Source organism: Montipora capricornis, chromosome 2, assembly GCF_036669925.1.
Source record: "Montipora capricornis isolate CH-2021 chromosome 2, ASM3666992v2, whole genome shotgun sequence".
NCBI classification, from domain to species: domain Eukaryota; kingdom Metazoa; phylum Cnidaria; class Anthozoa; order Scleractinia; family Acroporidae; genus Montipora; species Montipora capricornis.
Window position 1 is genome coordinate 16,478,854 of NC_090884.1, and position 24,215 is coordinate 16,503,068.

General features: G+C 39.9%; 1 protein-coding gene across 1 annotated transcript in view; it reads left to right on the forward strand.

The window, feature by feature from the left end:
- Nucleotides 1-19,975, forward strand: part of LOC138038972 (neural cell adhesion molecule 2-like) — a 46,122-nt gene extending 26,147 nt beyond the window's left edge. The window contains exons 2-8 of the mRNA XM_068885089.1: nucleotides 6,046-6,261; nucleotides 12,620-12,781; nucleotides 13,570-13,872; nucleotides 15,094-15,252; nucleotides 15,624-15,807; nucleotides 16,335-16,385; nucleotides 19,342-19,975. Of these exons, the coding sequence (XP_068741190.1) occupies nucleotides 6,046-6,261; nucleotides 12,620-12,781; nucleotides 13,570-13,872; nucleotides 15,094-15,252; nucleotides 15,624-15,807; nucleotides 16,335-16,385; nucleotides 19,342-19,375 (1,109 nt within the window). The 3' untranslated portion in view covers nucleotides 19,376-19,975. The remainder of the gene's footprint in view (nucleotides 1-6,045; nucleotides 6,262-12,619; nucleotides 12,782-13,569; nucleotides 13,873-15,093; nucleotides 15,253-15,623; nucleotides 15,808-16,334; nucleotides 16,386-19,341) is intronic.
- Nucleotides 19,976-24,215: the final 4,240 nt, after the last annotated feature.

The window sequence follows — 24,215 nt, forward strand, 5'->3', positions numbered from 1 at the left end:
TGAACAACAGGAAAACAAGCCGTTTTCCAGGTGTTTACCGCCTGGTTAACGCTTTGAAAACAGATTGTTTTTCGTTGTTTTACCGGCGTTTTCCAGTCGCAAAACAGCGTGTTAACTGGAGTTTACTCGGAGTTTTCTCGCATTGTCCTGGTGTTCACCGCGCGGTTAACGCTGTGAAAACAGATTGTTTCCAGGTGTTTTACCGGCGTTTTCCAGTCGCAAAACAGCGTGTTAACTGGTGTTTACTCGGAGTTTTCTCTCATTGTCCTGGTGTTCACCGGGCGGTTAACGCACGCTAAACAGGTTGTTTTCCATTGTTTACTGGTGTTTTCCAGTTTCAAAACAACGCGTTCAGTGGAGTTTTCAGCAAGTTTTCTTGCATTTTCGCGAACAGTGAATGCGCAGAGAACGCCAAAAAACCGCTTGTTCTTCAGCGTTCTCTAGTTGGTTAATGCTTAAAACCAAGGTGTTTGCCTTGAGGGAAAACGCGGTGTTGTCACACAAATGCACCTACTTTCCTGCCTTTTCTGCATTTGCGGCTTCTCCTTTTCGCTGGTATTTTACATGCACTTTAAAATCAGTTGGGTGGCGTAGCTTACAAATTTGGCTGTATTTACGTTTTCATTTACTCTGAGTTCGTAGCTGTGACGCTACTTTCACAATGAAATTCAAATGATTCAATGTTGTTGGCAGAAGGACTTGTCTCCCTCCCTGATTATGTCCCCAGAAATAAAATATGAGATACATGTATACCTTACACTGTTTTGTTATCAATGACTCAAACAGGCACTTGCCTATTTCTATTATGTACAACAATACCAAAACATTTATTTATACTATATACAAATTGATAGCTACACTCTTTTAACACATGATAGTGTTTTCTTGGTGCAAGCTAGCTTAAGATATTAAGTAACAAATTATATGGAGATGTTTTCATATCACTGGTACAAATACTGTACCCTGCATACACATTTTATCAGAAAACAAGGGCTTTCTTGCCGTGCCAGGAGGCATCTTTGGACTTTATATATTGTCATCAATTTTTAACTCTATTGAACACTAGTGCTTCCAGTTTTATCGAAATCCTTTGAAGGATCTGTTAATAATCGTATTTTGAAATATATAGTAGCTACGAAGTATTGTTTTGTAAGCATTCGGTTTCCGCGAGGGTTATTCCACTTCTCATGCAATAAGCGAAAACAACTAGTTCAAATGAATTCTGCACGATCGCAACAAAGGACGCTCGATGATAGTGGGTCCGTTATACTTCGTTATCTATATTGATGATCTTTCTTGGGGAATTGCTTCAATAAAATGTTTTTTTTTTCTCTTTGCTGACGACCCCAAAAGTTAAGCCTTGTGATCCAAGCGCCTTAATTGAGGAATTGACTGAATATTGAGCTTGAAACTGTCTCGCACTGGTTTAGGTCTCTTAATATTGAGAAAACCAAACTCATAGTTTTCAGACCTATGCCGAGTGATTTAGGTCATGTAATTGAACAAGTTTAAAGTACAAAATTTCTAGGTGGTTATTAATTTGAAGACTCATGTAGACTTTCAGACATTGTTTGATGTTATTCTGGTTTGAAGAAATTTGAATGTAGCTCAGAAAGTTACAAATGATTCAAAGAGTCAACTTTCGACACTCATGTGGAGTGTCTTCATCAGGGGTAATCCATCGTTATCGCAAAGGGTACAAATAGGTGTCACATAAACCAGTTTCTAAAAACGAGAATTTCGAAATTAGAGATCTGGGATCCTTACTTACCTTGCATTTACGCGCGTACATCACATTAAAGGGCCGGATGTGTCGCGGCATTCTGGGCGATGAATCGGGTGATTCTACTAAGTCAGACACTACTTACAGTCTAAGTCACTCTTGGTTGGGGAATTATGCGCTAATTTATTTCTCTTGATGTATTGTATGGTTCTTTACATACATATCTCACCTACATAGGACTGTGAAGTCCAAAAGTTACACTCAAAGTTAACAACCTTTGGTTAAAAATCAAAGCTTAAATTTTTTTGCCAGTCAAGTGTTAGCAGTCGCACTTTCAAAATCTGAAGAAAAAAAGAAGTAATTTTTGATCATAGTAGCACTTTAACACAGCGACTTCATTATGATATTTTAGGTGCTTTTGTAAAAACGTGATCCTCGCCATTTCGCAAAATTAGTGGTGACAGTTATTATTATTCTTGCTCAGTGTTTGAGAAAGGAAACGCTAATTGAACGGTTTAAGATGAAACGAAATGACTCATCGAAACATCTTTTGCAGAAAAAAAAATTAAAGAGAAACGAAGGTGAGATGTATAAACATCTTTCAAAGATGACCAAACGTTCGTGCATTGATGCACTTAAAAAACACTTTGTCACGTGCGCGACACGTGAAGATGTGCACTACAGTAAACACCCGCATATAAGAACAAGTGGATTAAGAACATCAGGCTGAAATTTGGTCAATAAAGCACCATATGAATAAGAAAAAATTCAGGCTGATAAATAAAACACGTTCTTAATATAAAGGGAAAGGGTATTAGGATAAGGAAACAATACAATACAGTAACTTATATCAAAGTACTATGGTGTTCAGGACCATTACAAACTATAAAATATATTACAAAACAGCATTGTATGTTAATTAAACCTCCAGTAATATATAGTTTGAAGTATTTCTGAAACCAATTTTAAGAGCATTTTAAGAACACTTTCAGGCTGATTTCTCACTAAGCAGCCCTCAAATAAGAACACGATCAGCCTTAAGCCTGAAAAATGTGTTCTTATATGCGGGTGTTTACTGTATATCTCAACTCTTGAAATACTTTCAGAAGTACAAAGTCCCTTGAGGATGGCCATGCCAAATGAATCCATAGCACGAGAATCAAGTATTTAAAATATACCATTTGTTGTAATTTAAATACTCACAGTAGCATGCACCCAATTGTCAAAATAAATATGTTATTTGCAGCTGGGAGGCCCGTATAGAGAAAAACTGTGGCCGAGGCCTTGAAATTGATGCTCGAGGCCGCAGGTCGAGGGTAGCTTTTTCAAGACCGATATCACATTTTTTTGCTATACGGACAGACCCTTTGCGGGAATTTTTTTTTTCCTTCTCTCTCTGTCCCATCCTCTCTTAAAATCACTTGTTTTAATTGTTGACTCGCACCGCGCTTGATAGCGAATGCAGTATTAAAGCGACTTACAAACTGAACATTTCAAAGAGAAGTATTCTATTTCCAAACCTCTTGTCTAATGAAAAATAACCTCTGTACGTAAACGGAGTCGGTGTCAAAAAAACTGTTTCGTTTCCGTAATGGTAAGGGCAGGAGAAAAGATAGAATACTGTAGTGTGGATCACTTGGCTTGTCATTGTTATTTCGCTTCGTGTATTGAAACTCTCGAGAAATAAAGATAGAAATGTGAACGCAAACTCTCTGAACAGTGAGAAGCCTGTCAAGGAATATTAACCATTAATGTCACTGTGTCCTTGGTATCAACATGCATAATTCGCTTTTAAACACATAACGCAAGGCGCAATGGAACTAGACAACAGACGTATTGGGGTTTTACTGCCTTGCGGCTGGTTAGCCTATGCGACTTCCAGATTGCGTGACAAAGATCTCTCCAGGACAACGAGCTGAGTGGTAAACAGGAAGTGCTGGATCGGACAAGAGTGTTGACTAGTGAGCAATGTACAAAGGCAACGAGCCAACAAGCTTGAGGGAAGTCGCTTCGCAAACTTAACCCACACCACGCAGGAGCGACCCAATTTTAATGACGGCAAAGCGATAAATACAACCCATCTCCAAAGGGAGAGAGGGAGGGAGGGGGAGAACTTTGACAAATTGCAAACAGCTAGTTGATTTACTGTAGAAGACAAACTGCCAAGTGAACCTTGGACGACTGACTGAGGCTTTTATAGCTAGACCCTATTAAAATAGCCAGTTGAACAGGTTCTACCACGTAGCAGGTAAGCATTACACCGTGCTCTTTAGCACTAATGAATGAGGCTTTAACAGATTTGGCCAGTGCAGGTGTACGTTATAATCTGAGATCTAGGAACAAAGCCTTTATGTCCTCGTTTTATTTACAAGGAACCCGTTGATTGTATGACCTTGAACGACCGACTACAAAGAACGCGAAGATAACTATCGCGACACGGCGGGTCTAATTTGCAGGTCGCAGGTCGCGGGTTGCAGGTCATTGTTTCACCGATACAGAAAGTAACCTAAACATTCTTAAAAGCTAACCTTAGGCCTAATTGGGCCTAAACAAAAGCTTTTAGGCCTAAGGTTAGCTTTTATGAATGTTTAGGATACTTTCTGTATTGGTGAAACAATGACCTGCAACCCGCGACCTGCGACCTGCGACCAGCGACCTGCAAATTAGACCCGCCGATCGCGACATGAATAGCCCTTTTAGTACGGTCACGTAACATTAACCGTATTTACTGATAGTGCTGTAAAATCTCATTTAAAGAGAAGAACAGATACTCATTTATGTGCACAATACATCGAAGCATAAAGTCTGCAAAAACTTTCAAATACTTACCCCTTCATAACATTTCAAATTCCGTTTTCCGTGAATCTTCTCATGATTACATGTGGCTCGTTAATCCAATTTATTACTAAAACTTGTTTGCATTACTACTGAATTAACACGAAAAGGGATAACTTGAGAATTTCTAACAATATATCCTTTAATCTAACCCAAAATCATTCAGATATCGAAAACGTCCTATCCATGATCCATTTCCTTCGTTTTTGGGTTTGTCACCATTATGATTTCAGTGCAATATTTCAGGTTTACGTGTTCACAACTTTGTTTTTGTATCTCGAAGATGTTTAGATTTCCAATTACAAACTCTGTTTTGATTGGTCACTCTATCTCACTGTGTAAATAGTTCACCCTGAATTCAAAATAAATACGTTCCGTTTCTGAGAAAACAAAACAACAACATTGTTTTACAAATCGTACCGGGTATTCCTGATTTCTGTATTACATTTAACTTCCATTTTCCAAATGGTCTGGATAGCACAAGTGCTGCTAATATTTTTATAAATACAAACACACTTTTAAGTTTAAAGAACATGCTTCGATGTTTCAAACATCATTTTGCATTTACCTGTTCATCCACGCTTTTGCAAAAGTGTTACATACCACGTGCTTACATTTAAACGCATACTTGAGGTAGCTCCTATAGTTGTGTTTACGAGCAAGTGATCTCCTTGGCTAGTAATACGATGAAATGTGGATGACCTCGGTACATTGTTAACCAAATACGTTCCAGCAAGTTTCCTCTTTTTTCTGCTGTTATAAAATAGACGGTTCAGCCTTTTCTCTGTAATTCTCTGTAATTGGGTGGGGTGTGCCACGGTGTGCGGCCCGCTTCCTGAAACCCTTACACTGTTTCAGACCAAAATCTGCAATTTTCCCCGCCCTATTTCAGACCTGTCCAAACATTTGATACCCCATTTCCTACCTATTTAATTTCAGAGCTATTTTCAGACCTATTTCAGATGTTATACGGTTGGGGTAGTAATTTGAGAAGGGTTTTTGTTTATGGTCATATCGCGTAACGATGGAAAAGTAGCTTCTTCTAAAAAACACCCAATTTAACACACAAACCACAAACCATACCCTGTGGCAGACCAAAATGGTCAAAATCGATACCCTATTTCAGCTCAAAACGGGTAAAAAACCATATCCTTGGGGCCGCACATACCTATATAGCCCTTACACCCCTCCCCCTCCCCTCCCCCGGTATAAAAAAAAAAAAGGAAGAGAGATGCGTGAATTTAATGAATGAATTCTGAGTCTTGATAGACGATGAATGTGCACAGCATTTTATCAGGAAATCTCCATTGGTACACCAGGGAAACAAGAGGGGGAGTCTACGGTTGATCTGATCTTAGTTGCACCATGAGCGAATCTTACGCTTGTCTGCTGCTTTCCAAAGTAATAACTGTGGACCGATTCCTTAATAATTAATTAATGGTCCTAACGTAAATGGTTAAATCGATAAAATTGCTATCTCGTTTCAGCTCAGGACAACTTTGAAATCGTTCAGCCGTGGCCTAGTAACATATACCCGATTGAGTTCACATCCGCCAAAGTTACCTGTGTGGCTTTTGATTCTACGGGGATAAAAACTCCAGACAGAATCGACTTTGTGAGGAAAAACCGATATGCGGAGTACACAACATTAAAAGAGAATGGCAAGTTGCATTTTATAAAGCGAACAGAGATGGTAGCCGAAGGTTGGTAACTCTTATTAACTTGATTGTGCAAATCGAAAAACTATAACTGCACTTACATATGTAAGTACATTCGCAAATATAACAGAGGTATTCAAGTGATTTTTATTTGGAATCGAGCATAAATAATACAACAAATGCAAAAGTTGAATGATCAGCAAGATCCCTTGAGTGCGTAGGTGGTTTGATTAGTGCCTTCTGATGTGGTTTCTTGCTAGTAAGTTGTTTTTATACATTTATAAGTAAGAAAATATAAATACAGTAGACACTCCGCTAACGGACATTCTCGTAAGCGGACAGCTCTATTTACAGACACTTTTTAAATTCCCCATTTTACCTTCCTGTCAAACTCTGGATGCGTTCGATTGGGAAATCTAATTGAAATGCTTTCTGACATGGATTTCCAATTGGTGAAATCTACGACAAAATCATTTTTCAGATTTTGTGTTCCCTTGGAAATCTGAAGATCCATATTTTAAGATTTAAATCCGGATTTCCCAATCGAAAGCACCCAGTTTGTATTTACTTATTCCGTAAGCGGACACTCTCTCGTAAACGGACGCGGACACTTTTGAAATTTTTAAATTGGATTTTTCTTTTGTTTACGCTCTACCTTAAGCGGACACCCCAGGTATAATAATTGACTCTTGGCAATGAAATTTGTCGTTAACTTGCAATTAAAGGGACACTGTCACGGAGTGACATGCGCAATAGATATTCTATAGATTCGAATACATTCGGTATATATGCGTTTCCGGCATTTCGACCATTCCTTTCTTGCCCTTTTAGGGGAATCGAAGAGTCGTTTTCGCCCAGACTTTCCTCGTTTACCTCCATGGCTGCGGCCACTCGTGGACGCCATTTTGAATTTAGCACTTCAAACTTGAAAAAGTCAGGCTGAACTTTTCAAGTTGGGATTCGAAAAGCTGGCGCATGCGCGTCCGTGACAGTGTCCCTTTAAAACAAAATCTCCATTTGTCAAGTCTCTATTTGTCTGCGGGAAAGCAAGCTGCCCATTGGTTTGCAATGAACAAGAGTCCAACATGTATTTTTAGCGTCACGTTAGGGAAATAATTATCGTAAGGGGATAGCACTACTAACGGACGCTTTTTCCAATGAATAGACCTTATTCATAAATGGAGGTCAATTTATGAAGTGCAAATTAGCCTACCAAGCCTCGATACCATACAGTGAATTGAAAAGAATTCTTGCTCTAAATTGAGGCTTGGTGGGCTAATTTGCACTTGGACAAAAGAATTATAAATGTGACCGCCACTTATGAATAAGGTCTATGAGTTGCCAGTAATTGGATCCGTGCTTTATACGCAAAGGGCTCTGGGATCGCCAGGGGGGCAAACATTGAAAGTTGCTGTGAGAGAATGTATGGCGGAAACTTATTCGACGTCCAAAATAACCATTTTGGAGAGAGATCAACGCTGTTGACACGTGACAAGTATAAGTTTTTGTTGGAATAATGTGAGATATGAGATAAAATTTGCCGATTAACTTCCTTACTTGCGTAAGCTTTTTTATGAAATGGTCTCAAAATATTACAAAATTAGGAATAAATCTGGAGGAATGTGCGTATGGGCTGGCTTTTGGCCTATTTCTAAACTCAGCAATTCAAATAAAATTGGAAATATGCCTAGTGGCGATCAAGCGTGGGGTTGTGACAACGATCGAAGGTACGCAGAGAAGCAAAAGATTCTTCCTCACATTGGAATATTAAGATTTTAATCGCCCAGGAATGGAAATGATGTTTTGTCGTGGATTAGAGCTATTAATTGTGACCAGTTCAAGGTTTCGATGAGTACAAAGGTCTGTTGAAATAATTTTGTACGAGGTTACAGAACCTCTGAATGTTCTACACCAACTTTGTACATAAGAGAGTATGATTGTGGTGGTACTAAGACTTCAAAGACCTGCTCCAAAGATCAGATCTACAGAGAACTAGTATATGAAGATGACGCTTTTGTATTGGTCGAAGTCATCATGAGTGGATCTTGACAAGCTTGCTTAGATCCAGTGACTTTGATACATGGTAGTTTGACAAAAGAAATGGTTTGTTTACATGTAACGGCTGGGGCATATCAGATATGAATTCTCAGTGTTATCTAAAGCTATCGAAACAGAGACTGCTGTATCGAAACTGATAGGGCTGCGCTCAAGGCAGAAGGAGATTGAAATGATATCCTAGAGCAGAATCATCGTACTACATTAAAGTAATAGGACCCTTACAGAGTTTGTAGAAAATAGCACCGGCTCGAAAGCCGTTGGATTTTTCTCAATCAATCATGAACTTAACCTATGGATTTTCTAATGTTTCTCATGGCTGATTTCATCCCTTCAAAGAGCAACAGCTCTCCAAAAACAATTTCCATCTCCTCTGACAACGACTTCTCTCCTTTGAGGAGGTATATTTCCTGAAGCCATAATTCGTTTACGCAAGACGTAACTAATAGGAAAACATCCAAGACACATGTAAATACAACGGAAAAGACTTTATTGTGTTATTTCCTCCAGAATTGTACCTAATTTTGTAATATTTCGAGACCATGGCGAGATGTCAATTTCACAATACACAGCAATAAACCTTACGGATCCTCACGCGAACAAGGTTAATCCAAGGAAATTTTATTCCATATTTCACGGTTATTCTAACAACTGATAAATCCGTGTCGAAAAAAGGGTTTATCTCTCTCCAAAATCGTTTTGTGGACGTCGAAGTAAGTTTCCGCCATACCTTTTCTTACAGCGACTCGCAATGTTTGCCCCGAGGCGATCTCAGAACCCATTGCGTACAAACAGGGATCCGATTACTGGCAACTCATTCATTCCCGATGGTGTCCACTTACGAGAGTTGACGTACTACTACCACTACCCACTGCCACTACCAAAATAATAATAATCACAATGATAATGATGATAATAATGATAATAATAATAATAATAATAATAATGATAATAATAATAATAATTAATATTATTATTATTATTATTATTATAGTGGAAATAATAGTGGCTTTTCTTTAAGGAGCTTATTTTTATGTCCAATTTTTTTTTTTTTTTTTTTTTTTAGTCAGAACGCTATCATGACATGAATTTTTCTTACTACAAATAAGAATATCTTCGTAGGTTTATTGTGCTTCATACTAGTCTCTTTTTTAATGGAAATGAATTGTAAATAGGTTTAATAGTTTTCTTTTTGTTTTACTTCTTACTTGTAAATAGCAATTTGCTTGGAATTATTATTATTATTATTATTATTATTATTATTATTATTATTATTATTATTATTATCATCATCATCATCTAAGGTTTATAAAATGGCGGACGAAGTCTCCCCAACAATCTACCGCCCACTTAAAGTGTATCAAGAAACGAATTTAGTTCCAAAATGAGTGAGGAAAGAATCCAACTTGGTAGAACAAGATGGACGGAGAGAATATGTATCGATCTTATGCAATGTAAAAAGAAAGCGACAGACCTTCATCAATCCGAAAACTTTCCTAGAAAAGAGAATGGCCGGAAAGACGGGATAATGAATTTAACGCTGAACTACTGGAACAGCATGGGTTTCCAGCACTTGAATAAAACGGCACAAAATCTACGGGATAACCTCGCACACGTTAAGAAAACAACCAAGGCTACATCAACACGGATCACTGATGAAATAAGACAGCAACAACAGGAATCATAAACATGTAATCGCCCGAATTCAACCTCAGGAAGTTGGAGCTGCGGGAAGGAGCTGACACGTGGCATAGAACACCCAGCAAGAATTGAAAGCTGGAGAGAATCTCATAATAATGATAATGATAATGATAATGATAATGGTGATGATGATGATGATGATGATGATATTGAACCATACATTGCGAGAGTCTGGGATATGATATCACCTTGGGAAAGAAGGCCAAGGAATCAATTATTTGTTTTTCATGGATGATCTGAATTGTTTAACGAATGGTCCAGACAATTCGCATATGCAGTATTATGTCCAGAAATGCACCTAATTAGATGCACGCCCAATTTTGACATCCAACACGAAGTGTCCCGTTATGTCTTGGATAATGTCTTAAATGAGTGAATGAAGGCAGGAGTATGTGAAGAGGCTAAGACGTTAGTCTTTTGAAGACCAAAATCATCCCAAAAGGGTATTAATTGTTGGGCTGTGGCCGTTGTTAGATACAGTGTCGCAGTTGTCAACTTGAACAGAAATGAGGAACTAGATGATCCAGACATAAGAACTAAAAAAATCGTGACTGCGTATCGTGCACTGCATCCCAAAGCTCATGTGAGCCGGTTTTATGTGTCCCGCATTAAGGGAGGGGTTTGACGAGCATCGAAGATTGTATTACAAGGGAAAGAAGAACTTTATCTATCAACCAGCGATGTAACACTTTTGCAGTACGTGGCACGTAGAGGGTTTTCAAACATACACAAACTGAGTCGGATCGACTTTTTGGTAACTGAAGACGGCTCGTTACGTGAAAGTCAGCCCGTGCTTGTAGAAGGAAGTGAAATAAGCGAAGTTCGACGCTATGCAGAGTTCGCTGACTAAGCATACATATATTATAGCGCTACTTACGAGCCGAAAACGTAGGGTGGGTTCAGATTTGAATGCAACTGAAAACAAAACTGACAACAAGAAAAGTATAGAAGTGGAGAAGGCTACCCTGGTTGAAAAGATGCCTCTATATGACCAGTTCCGCAGAGAAACGAAGACCTTAAGAGCGGAGTCTCTCGGAAGTGGCTCATCTCTCTTAAAAGAGGAAAACCGAGAGTTTATTAATCACGCCCCATGATCACGTATTTAGTCCGAACGCGGTGAAAAGTATCATCTATCATCAAGAATGCTCTGATATCTGACGCCTTTGCGGAGAAAGAGTTGAGAATTTTACACACAAGTGCATGCAAAATGGTGGCACAGAAAGAATTTATAAGCGGCGACACGACATGGTATGAATGCATTTTCACTGCAATCTTTGCAAGAAGTATGGTCAGTGTCATGTCATTGGGAGGTGGACTACCAACATGTGCTAGAGTGTGTCCTAGAGAATGATCAAGTTAACATTCTCTGGGACTTCAACATTCAGAGAATTGAACATTCCAAGCCGGACATTACCCTTGTGAATGGACAAGGGAGAGGGGAAATCAATGTTTGCATGGTTGCTTCGGTGCCAGGTGACAGTCATACAGTGAAAACAGAGTTTGAGAAAATCGAAAACTATGCAGAAATGAGACTGGATATGGAAATCGATGTGGAACAGAAAGACAGCAGTTATCCATGTAGTGATAGGGGCACTTGGATCAACTCCACCAACATTGCCCTGTTACCCCAGTCAGTGAGGCAAAGGGCTTAAAATCGGGAGTCTGCGGAAATCGGCATTACTAGATACAGCAAACATTTTGTGTAAGGTGCTGTCCATTTGAAGTCATGAGGACCGGTTGAGCAGCATACAGACCACAATGGTTTTTAAAACACCGAGACGGCCCAGAAAGACACACGGGGGTCGACACTTAAAGACATAACGGTGTCAGCGGACCAGGGGCTCGTTTCTCGAGAGTCCAGAAAACTTTTCGGGCCCGAAAAGCTATTTGTGAAATTGCCAATCGCTTGTTTTAGAAGCCGATTTTTTAACATGTTTTCAAGGCAACAAAAAGAAAAATAACTGTGAAGTTTGACGAATTAAATCCTCTCCGTTCTTGAGATACAAAGGGAATTGTGACACCCGAAAACGACCCGTAAAGTTTCGGGACTTTTGAGAAACGGGCCCCTGCAGAACAACATTACGACTGAGGAGGAGAAGGTGGAAAGGTATCAGGACCTAGCATTCGAAATTAATAGCTTTTGTAGAGCCCCGAAAGTGTTAGTGATACCCATCGTGATTGGTACACTTAAACATCCCGAACATTGCAAAGACCTCAGTGGTATGATTAGATTTACCTGACATCTTTGGAAGGGCACAATTGTCGGCCATTCTCGGTACTGCTCACACATTGCAGAAGCTGCTGGAAGCTACTGAGACATGACTGATGAGAAGATCCAGAAGGATATCAGAGAACTAAAAGAGAATCACAGAATAGTAATGATTAAAATAATACCAATGATGGCGATGATGATCACGATCGTGATGACGGTAACGATAGTGATAATGGTAACGTTAAATTGTGCGGGGAGAACAGCGAATTTTTGTGTGAGAACATTTTAGAGTAGATTAGAAAACTAAAGAACTGAGCCGAAATTTAGCAGGTTCTGTCGCGGTCCATGTTGGTGGATACCAAGAGCTATCTATCTTATTTCCGACGACGGAAGTCCAATATTTTGCTGCAATTTGCATACGAACTTTTTTTGCAGGTGGAAAGCAATTGAAGAAGATTTTTGTTACAATGTTCATTAAAAATGTTACCCAAGAAGATGACAGTCAAGTCGGATCGCTGGGAAGGTATGAGTGTCATGCTTTTGCAGTCGGTGACTCTTCCGCAAGAATGCATGGATTCACTGTCAATGTGATCACATGTGAGTATTATTGCGACGTTATAAATCTCCTGATATTGCTACAAGTCCAGTGACTTCCATAAGCAGAATTTTTGGTGACACTCCATCTTTTATCTACTATATTTTTCATGACCCTCCCTTTTCCCATTATAAGGTTTAAAAGCTATGACCCATCAATTTCCTAGTTTCCAAACTACCTAACAATCAGTCTATTAAGCTGAAACAACTCTGCTAAACAGAGACGTTCAACAAATACGCAAATTAAAACTTGACGATAAATAAAGCACACAAACGTCGGAGTCCACATTTTTATCAAAAGCGCAGAACTTAAACTGTGAACTGAATCATTTTAGGCGCTGATCTGTGAGTAGTACACTCTGGAGGCTCCAAAGATGCTTAGCTCTACCCACATATCTAATCCGCAGATAAGAGCAGCGTTGGCACTGGATATTATTTTTTCTATTACATGGGCAAATGTTTGGAATAAGGCTGTTTTGATGATATGAATACGCTAATAGATGAGATGAATAGAATACAAATCTCCGGCCCTCATTTTCCCCAACCCTCATTATCTTTATAGCTTCTGTGATCAATTCCATCTTTCCTTCAACAAGAATATTGCGTAGATTGGTGACATGTCTTCGTACTTTCTGCCCTGATTAGCCCGGCGTGCTATTTGCAAGTAGGCTCTGTCTGTAACTTTATGGACTTGTATTAAATTTGTTGTTGTTGTTGTTGCTATGGTAAGCTCTATCCACTCTTTCAACACCTGGAGCCTGCAGGTCTTAAACATTTCATGCTTTTTATAGATGACGAACTTCCCCGAGTTCATGTCACGAAGCCTGGAGTTTTGCAACATGGACAAAATGTCGCGATGACGTGCAACTTAACAAAAATGGGAAGAGCGGACCTCAAGAAAATATCGTGGTTCAAGAATGAAATGTTATTGCAAGTTATGCGATGTCCAGATCCAAGGAGTCCTGAGGATTTTTTGGCACCGTTAGTTATCAAGGACGCTGGTACAAAAGACGGAGGTAGTTACACCTGTGTTCTTGAAGTGCTTGTACGCAACGTCCTGAAGTATAACGTGACAGATGTCGCAATGATCACGGGTGAGTAGTCAGTTCTCTCACACTTTCATCTTAGAGTTCAGGAGCGGATTTCGAAGAGGCCTAGAAAAATATCCTTATATGACTGTTCATATGTGTATTGTGACTAAAGAAGCCGAAACGTTTGTGTTGGTCGCTGTCCTTTGTAAACAAATAGATGAAACTCCCGACGTAGCTGCAATGGGTTGTCGAGCTCGTTCAGGCCTTACATACATGAGTTTTGAAGCAGGCAACCGTGGACAATCTTCCTGTCGGTGTACGTTGGATAAGCGGCTTGATGTGTTCGGCGTAATTATAAGTTGAGAAGCTAAATATTTTGAGCAAGAGTCGATACAACGTAGATTTGATTTTAGTGGTGTACTATATTTCGGCTGACCAAACCAGCCTTCTTCAGGTACAATGTGAGTTTACATAGACCCTATGCAAAAATGGCTGCCTTTAAATTATTCTTTTGTTCATATTCAAAATAGCCCAACTAACCTCGTTTTTGAGACAAAAATTCTAAAGAATTGGTTATCCCGAACGAGGTTAGTTGGGCTATTTTGAATATGAACAAAAGAATAATTTAAAGGCAGCCATTTTTGCATAGGGTCTATTGCATTGCTTCTATGTACATACAAATAATAAATGGATGTTGACGTAATACTGGAAAAAATTGTGAAATCTATTTCCGATAGGAATTAATTGCATGTCCAAACCTACTGCAGTCGCAAAATATTTCTTCTCCTATCCCCACAACATTTCTAAGGACAACGTGTTTGTAGTGTGTTTTTTTCCTTACTGCTTCTCTATCACGCTGAATATTTGATATTTCGAAAATGGAATATTGACCTCTCCCCATAGGAGCTTCTCAGGGTCAATGAAACAAAATCAACGAAACTAAAACAACAACTGTTAACAATCCCAACGGGCTGGAGACAAACAAGGTGGCTATTATTAGTAAAGGCGAGAAGTTGAACCAGGGACAGCAGGATCAAATTCAATGAGTGGTCAGAGCGGGTGTTTAAGCTGGGATCTCCGGGTCTTTAATGATTCACATAACTCAAATTGTTGTTAATTATTGTTCTAAGCAAAAGTACTTGGATACGAATGATCAAAACGCTATTGAATTCTCGTGTGCATGTTGCTTGTTTTTATGCTTGCCTTGCTAGTAAAAACCAAACTTAAGTTACTTTAATCAAATAGAAGCGTCACAAATGCTCACAGTTTTGATTCTTTGGCTAGTTGCTCCGTGGATTGATAAAGCCTTGGAGGAACTCAAGGTTGACAAGAAAAAGGGACAACAAGTTTCGTTTGAGTGCAGAGCTGGAGGATTTCCATTGGAAGTTCAATGGCAAGCGGAAGCATTTAAGACGGACTCCATAATACCTTCCAAGTGTATAAGTAAGGGTGATGTTTATACGTTACACTACTTGATAAACTAAGTGGTAAAAGGACATTACATGTTCTGTTGCATGGGTGAAAATGGATGATATACCAATCAAAGCATCGTTTTAAAGGAATCCTAAAGATCTTAGATCCAGTCCATGATGAAATTTCAACTTGGGCACTCTAGTTGGAGATGATTTGTAACTTCAACTGAATCAACGCGGTTGCTGTTGTCTTATCATCGCCACCACACTCAGTTTTTTCACTGATTTCCAAGCTTCCATCGTGCACCTTAACTCGACCTTCACAAGTACTTTCTCGTTTGCATGAAACAACTGTTCAAAAGAGTGCTTTTAAATGAGTCCTCTCACTCTCTTCTTGAACAGATGGATCAGATGAAAAGTACGGAATGAAGAAAAGTGGAAAGGACGAGTCTTACATCTTGACGGTATCGGACTTAGAATACAGTGATGCTGGATATTATTACTGTTGTCTTTCATCCAACTGCTCATCAAGTCATTCCAACAGAGATAACTGCCAGCGTTTCACTCTTGTCGTTAGTGGACAAAGGTAATTACCGTACCATGGTTCAAATGCTTGCTGAATTTACCCGTGGGTGACAAGGGTGTGAAAGGGTCCTTTCGTCAATGTCAGTTATCGCTGACCGCAACCAGTTTGCTATAAGGCCACACAGAAAAACGATTGAAGAAAGATAAAACCACGTCCTGGCAGCAGACGTTTTGATTTTCCTCTAATTCAACACTAATCGTATACCAGTAACTAGCAAGTGCAATGAAGTGATTCCATTTTTCTTTGTACGTTTGTGTAACTATACCGAACAAACCGCATCCAGCTGACTCAACGCTTCTTTTCTGTCCTTATATCAAGAGGGTGGGAAACCAACTTCACAATGCAAAAGAAGGAAAAAAAACCATTGCACCCTTAAGCAACTGGGATCAAGCCGGTTTTGTTTTTTTAGCAAAATTATAGAGGGATTCTCTGCCCATTAACCAGTCTGGGAGAATATTTAAAACACTGGAATAAAAATAATTCTTTTAGGTACTTCCTTGAACTAAAATATATGTTTTCAACCGCAGATCAACTCGTCAAATATGCGACAGCTGTGTGCTGGTGATGCTATTTCTAAGGTAGGTGTCTCAATCCCCTTTCCCGGTCCTATTATATTTTGCACGCGGTTTAATTACTTGGCTCTTAAACCGAAAATTGGTGGCAGTGGCCTTTCACTGTTTAGCGAGAATCTTCAGTAGTGGCTAAAGAGTAATCAAGATACTAGAAGGACTGGATTTGCCACTCGATGAACCGTCGAGCTTCTTTTTGATTAAACGGCGGCCATATTTGTGTCCCGACCCTATCCTCTGGGAATTGAACTACATTATTATGCAAACGGTTTCTTTTGTTTTCGTTGAAAAACATGGCTGTTGATCGCGTGAGTGAAAACCAACAATAGTCTCCTCCGCAGCCGTTCTTTGTGTGGTCACGCAACGCTCCTCCCAAACATGTTTGTATGGGGAGGAGCGTTGCGTGACCGCACAAAGAACGGCTGCGAAGGAGAGACTAGAGCTATAGAGGGTGTACGACGTGAACCAGAAAAATGACTTCAAAGGAATAAAGGATGGATTGTGATCGTGATCGTGATCGTTATCGCGATCGTGATGGTTAATTTTATTGTCTTTAGCATCATTGAACCTATGTACAATTGTTTACGGGCTTAAGGCTTACTCACTTATTGCCTTTATCCACCTCTCATTCTGATGTACCACTTCAATCGTTCACATTTAAAGTTATTGAGCGATGTCGACAGGCACTTTCCAACAGGGTGCTAATTAAGGTTATCAAAGATGCTTAGCCCTGTACATTTGCAGCAGCATTGATAAAACTATTAGCCTGGCTGGATCAATCACAATATTTTTTTTCTCACAATTGACTCACTTTTATAAAGCACTGCCTCAAACAATTCATTGCTAATTTAAATCCTTTCTTTTTCTCTTCGTTCCTGATCGCTGTCCTCACTTAATTCCGTATTCGTTTCATCCAGCCGCCAAGACATCCAGTTACTATCGGAATATTCTCAACTTTAATTTGAATCCAAGTCTTCCTTCCCGTATTTTGAACGCCACAAAGATTGTATTTTTTTGCCGTTCGATTTTCCTCCACATTCGCCTCATTCGAAAATGTTCCATCAATCAGCTGTGACATCTTACTTTATTTGCCTCTATCATCAGTTCTGGTCGTCATCCCTGTCCAACAGATCTTTATCTCTCGGTCGCTGACTCTCCCTCTGTTGCATTGTGACGTGCCTGACAGAACTTTTTTTCTATTTTTCCCATTTCTTATTCTTCTTTTTCTATCACATTTCCAAAATTTCAATTTTGTTTCATTTTTTTTCCAACTGAGTGTTCTTTTTCGTCCACCAAACTGACTTCAGCATTCCATTGTGTTCTACATGTGATCTTTTAGTGACTTTTTTAGTTGCTTTCTTTAAGCTAAGAATTAGATTAATTAATATGAGACGGATAAATGAAGACACCCGGATTTACGATGGCTAGTCATTTATGAGTTATATATACAGGCCGTAGGGGAGGCGCGGTGGCCTCATGGTTAGTGTGCTCGGTTCCGGATGGAGTGGTCCGTGTTCGGGTCCTGGCCGGGGTCACTGTGTTGTGTTCTTGGGCAAGACTCTTTACTCTCGTGGTCCCCTCTCCACCCAAGTGTATAAAAGGGTACGGGCGAATTTAATGCTGGGGTTAACCCTACGATGGACTGGCATCCCATACAGCCCTCTAGGTTCGTAGCAGACTTTACCCATGTGCAGGCTGTAGTGCCTGTTATGTAGGTGAAACCAACAGACACTTCGCCTCTCGCATCCGTAAACATATCTCCTCTGACAAACATTCCCACATCTTTAAACACCTGACAAGTTCTGAAAATTGTCGCTCTCTTTGTTCAGAAGGTTGTTTCAAAATTCTCGACTCTGTGTCCACAAACGTCCAATTAAAAATCAAGGAAGCCATGCACATCCTTTGGGAGCAGTCGTCTTTAAATTCTCAGGTCAAACATCTTAATTTATCCCTTCCGTACTATTAATCTCCTTCTTAGCTTAAATAGTTTCACTTTTTTTGTTTCGCGTCTTCACCCTTAATTATTCTCGTTAATATCTCACTTTGTTATACTACTTATTGCATATTTAATTTTATTTCTTACTGTACAACTGACGATGGATCATGTCTCATCCGAAACATGTATTGTTTTTATTAAAAAATGAACTTCAAAAATATTGTGTGGTTCATCAAAGCAATATCCTGTTTCATGCTGCTACGAAGCTTTAATATTATGATTGTGATGATGATCATGAGTATTATCATTATTATAGATCAGCGAAATCCGTCTTTTCCGTTTGCAATACAAGAGTTGTATTGAAGCTTATTTCCTTGAAATCCACCAAATACATGAAATACGATGTTTAACCCTATGAAAGTTGACGATGCGCGTTTGGTATCATTCTTGTGGTGGTGGTGGTGGTGGTGGTAGTAGTAGTAGTAGTAGTAGTAGTAGTAGTAATAGTAGTAGTTGTAGTATTAGTTGGAGCAGGGAGCGAGTGTAGGAGGAGGAGGAGTAGTAGTAAAAGGAAGAGGAAGAGGAGGAGAAGGAGTAGGAGGAGGAGTAGTAGTAGGAGGAGGAGGAGGAGAAGGAGGAGTAGAAGGAATAGGAGGAGGTGGAGTAGAGGGAGTAGTAGTAGTAGAAGGAGGAGAAGGAGAAGGAGTAGTAGTAGTAGGAAGAGGACGAAAAGGAGGAGGAGGAGTAGTAGGAGGAGGAGGAAGAGGAGAAGGAGGAGGAGGAGAGGGAGTAGGATGAGGAGGAGGAAGAGAAGGAGTAGTAGGAGTAGGAAGGAGAAGGAGGAGAAGGAGTAGAGGGTGGAGCTGGAAGAGGAGGGGGAGTAGGAGGAGGAGGAGGAGAGGAGGAAGAGGAGGAAGAGGAGGAGGAGTAGCAGTAGCGGTAGTGGTAGTGGTAGTAGTGTATCAGTATTTTTGTCTTTCTATTTGTATTTTAGTCAGACTAATTTAATTTCCTTTTGTTTCCTAACAGCACGACTTTGATCTCCGCAAGGAACAAGCTGTGACCTCGAAAAACAGAAAGCAGTGATTTACTGTCGTTGGGTCGAGTGCAAGTTTATTTTTAAATGCAAACGTATTTACTGTTAAACAGAAAATTAATATATTCGCTTGAGAGGAATTTCAACAGCTTTTTCAGTTACGCACTTGTAATCTTTGCGCATAACGTCCATAACCTGCTGGGTAAATCTGGGGAGTAAGTTACTGTGCCACAGTATTGCGTTATAGTGACAAAATTAGTACAGACCGTTAGTCGATGTTTAAGTTATAAGCATATTTTTAAAAGGAGAAGAAGTGTAGTTGTCTACTACACCAACGACTAAACCCCGGAGTTAGTAAGGGTTTGATTTCATTTCAAGAAAAGGACAACTGTATGAATAAGGTGTCAGATTGTTGCAAAACAAAAGATATTTAGAGTTTAAAGGCAATATTTGGGGTTGTTGCATTCGTTTTTGTTTTTTCAGAGCTTTTTATTGTTTATAACCTGCTGGGTTAAATATGGGGAATACGTTATTTTGACAGTACTGTGTGATAGTGACAAAATACTTAGTATAATGTTTTATAGGCCTAAAGATTAATGATATAAACGCTATTTTGAAAAGGAGAAACAGTCACTATGGTGTTGATTATTCTTTGTTTCGGTTGGCACAATTAATTTAATCCACGATTACTGAACTAGACAATGAAGGTATGATTTCAATTCAGGAAAGGCACAACATCACGAAAAAGTCTGATGCGGAACGTGTTAGATTCATGGAGGTAATCCGAGCCTTTCCATACTTGTCATTAATTACGTACATATACATGAAGACTTAAATACTTCAAGGCCCAGACTAATAGCAAGGACTTTATCCTTCAAAATTGCAATTACCTTCTTAAACTCTTAGTAAAGTGAGACTCAAACAGTGTTTTGGTATGGCGGGATATCCTATCTTTCATCTAAAGATGCAGGATAATACGTTTCCAGGACTTCTAATTTGTGGGAGTGGGGGCATGCCCCCAGATTCCCTCTAGGACCGAAAACAAGGCCCCAGAGGGCCCTACTAAGCACATGCGTCCTCTACTTTCAACAGTTCCGAATACAATGCTTATATATGAGTGGCACTAATTTTTAAGATTCTTTGCTTTGATGTCAGTGAGTTTGATCCCCTTAGTTATTGACTTGATAACACAACCAAGCAAAAACGTATTTGGGTTGGTATAAGTACCAACGTTGCTTCGCGTACAGCAAAACCTAACCGTTGAAATAGGCATTTTGTTCACAGTCTGGCAAGTGCCCTTGCTGGCTAAGCACTGTATAGACACGTTAAAGAAGTTTAGTAAATAATCTAGGTGCACTCTCAAGACCATTTGGCAAAGAGGTGTCCCGAAATAGTTTGCCTTGCCACACGAATTTCAGGTATTTGTGTCGTTTTTTTAGCAACTTCCAATCAGAGGCAAAGTTTTCCAGCCTTCCTACTTCAATGGATTGTGATATTATTCATACATTCATCCATACCTAATTGGGGGCCGGAGTCTGTTTTACACGTATACGTAGCTTCCTCATTTCGTCAATTATTTCTCTGTGCCAGCCAGCCCCGCGGGCACTTGGTTCTTTTGGATGGTTTGAGAGGAGGACTTTGGCCTGTTTGGCTTAGTACTTCTGTTGCTTTTATTTCCAGAATATTTGTTTCTCTATGTTGATGTCACCTGTAACGTCTGCGCAAGCGGGATTTGTTGCTGATTGCAACTTTTTTTCGAACTCGATGAGCCTCTTCCATCTCTTTCGGCTGTTGTGATAACATATTTACTGGGATAGTGCTTGGGCCACAATCACGGACAAATGTGTTGAGGCAATTTACCAAAACTAACGCTTTCGAAATAACAGTAGTATTTTGAATTTGAAGGAAAACAATTTTTTCATCGGTAGTCACCCCCCCCCCCCCCTACCCAAATGTTGCAAAACAATTGTAAATATACCCAATGTATATGTTCGTGTATGTTTACTTGTTTCCAATGTTGAAAAAGGGGGAAGGGGAGGCTACCTTTCACGAGGGAAGAGAGGAGAATTTACACCAAAGGAAAAAAGGTTGGTAGGTTTCATGTATCAACAACTAGTATCTATAAAAAAAATGCGAAAAAAAACTTTTCTTAAAGCAGGATGTTAAGCCCAAAGAAATGAAGCCGAGTATTGTAAGTCAGCATTGCGTTGTTTTGAAATTTGTATGTGATCTGTTTGATGCAGATTACGTCGGTTATACAACCCGACACCTTCATCAACGCATTGCTGAACTCAAGTATTCAGCTATTGGTAGGTAAAAAGTGCCACGGGAAACTTGACGGTCTCGTTTACGAAATGCTATTTATGAAATAACTGAGGCCTAGCCTTGACACTAAGAGTGACTCCATCAATGCTTAACTTTTTGTTTAGCTTGTAGCATATTTTTATATGCTAACTTTTTTCTTAATTAATGAACTATTGTTTTTTCTTTTTTTTGTGTGTGTGTATTTATAGAATATTCATACTGTCTTTTTTTACTTGATAACGACGTTCGAGCTCGTCAAAACGTCGTGTATATTTTAACCGTGTATTTTGTAACTGTTTTTACAAAATTTCTTAAATGTTATTAAGAAAAGTTTTTTCCGGAAGTTGACTAGCAATAGAGTTATTTTTATAGAGTTATGACATAAGAGTTAGAGTTAAGTTTCCAAAATCCGGAATTCAAGATTTTGGAAGGCCTAAATCCTTAATTCAGCAATACAGAAAGTATCCTAAACATGCATAAAAGCTAACTTTAGGCCTAAGGTTAGCTTTTAGGAATGTTGGCTGAGGATTTTGGAAACTTAACTCTAACTCTACGAGATAACTATTTTTTTACACAATATTGTGCCTTTAGTTCACCCAAATATGTAGATATTAACTTTTGACGTCATTCGTCATCAACCGACTTTTCCACATTGTTGATTTTAGGTCTTGCTGTTTCCAGGCTCCAAAGCAATGACGCAGGGGTACCAGAGCTCCTAATCCGAGAGTACTTGTGAATTTTTTTTTGGTTTTTTTTTTTCAATCCGATCAACCGACCCAATATCAGGAAATGCATTCGACGGTAAACCAACAAAAAAAAGGGGCGGGGGGAGGGGGGTGGCCTAAAAACACACAAAAACAAACATTCCCAATTCAAAGCAAGTACAGTTTTTCCAGCCGACAAAACAGCAGAATCAAGACAAAGCAAAGTCACTCCTGCGGGAAAAAGTATGGTTTCTGGGTATCAACGGTAATGCATGCCTTGCGTGTCAAGCGACAACCTTAGAAACCAATGCCACCAATGTCAGAGGAACCCTGGCATCAGATTATTGCTGATTTTAAGGAATTGTCCGATGTAGGACACCTACCCTATTGTGGAGTTCATACCTTCAGTGTCTGCACCGGTTGTCATGCCACGTCTCCGCAAGATATTCGTAGAGTTTGGCGTACCAGCTCAAGTGCGTACCGACAACGGCCCACCGTTCAACGAGAAGGCGCTTACGTCCTTTGCGAAGAACTCGGGATTTGACCACCGAAAGATAACCCTCAAATGGCCTTAAGCGAACGGAGGAGTAGTACGATTCATGCGCACAACCAAGAAGACGATTGGAGCGGCTATTGTGGAGCACCGCCCCTGGAAACACGAGTTACACGATATGCTCCGTAACTACAGAGCGATCCCACATTCTTCAACAGGCAAGCCACCAGCCACCGTGTTATTCAACAGACCAAAGCGTATTAAAGTAACTTCCCAATGTGACCAGCCGTTCAGGAGACCTAGCATCCATTAAGCACCGTGACCAGCTGCCTAAGGCAAAGATGAAAACGTATGCTGACCGTAGTGTGTACGTGAATCCGAGCAATATTGCAACCGGGGACAAGGTCCTAGTCAGGCGTAACTCCTCGCGCAGCATCTCCGGAACCCCCTATAACCCCAAACCTGGCATGAACGGCAAGGGCACGATGGTTACTGCTGCGAGCGAAGGGGGAAAGATTACCAGAAAGTCAACCTTTTTTAAGAAGTTGCAGCCCGATGTCCAAGTTACCGCACGCGAGCCTGATGACGGCATCCTAGCCCACTCATTACCACGTAGTCATGTCAGTGAGAGTGCTGAACCTCGCCGCTATCCGCAGCGGAACCGACGGCCCCCAGCTCAAAGACTATCTTTAGAACAACAATGAGAGCAAGGTGACACATGTGTTGGCCACACCGGGTTGGTGTTAACGTGTGTCACCTTGCTCTTATTTTTGTTACTATTTTTAGGAACTCTTTAGCCCTAATGAGAGACAATTTTATTTATTTTATTTTCTCACAGTAGTGTTCAGTTCATGCCAAAAATCATCGCATTTACACGGCTCTGCAACCTCAAAATCCTGCTCGATTATCAAGCTTCGCTCAGGTTTTTGCCATCGCCATATGATCGGGACCGAAGTGGTTGATCATTGGAATTTGATCAAAATCAAATTAACCAAAAGGCTCAGATTCCCCCCAAGAGGGACAAAATTATAAATTTGCGCTTTTTGATTGGTTAATTTGATTTTGATGAAATTCCTATGTTCCACTATTTCTGTCCCGATCATGTGGCGATGGCAAAAACCTGAGCGAAGCTTGAAAATCGAACAGGACTTTGAGGTTGCAGAGCCGTGTAAATGCGATCAGTTTTGGCATGATGCTAGCAACATTATCGACTTTTCACGTGCTTAAGACTGCGAAGCGAGCGTCCTTTGGACGTGGGAGAAATTCGGTTGAGGTCTTGAATTTTAGTACCGGTCTTGAAAAGTCCTTGACTTCGTTTGAGGTCCTTAAAAAGTACTTGATTGTTTACGCCCCATCATTTTCTGAG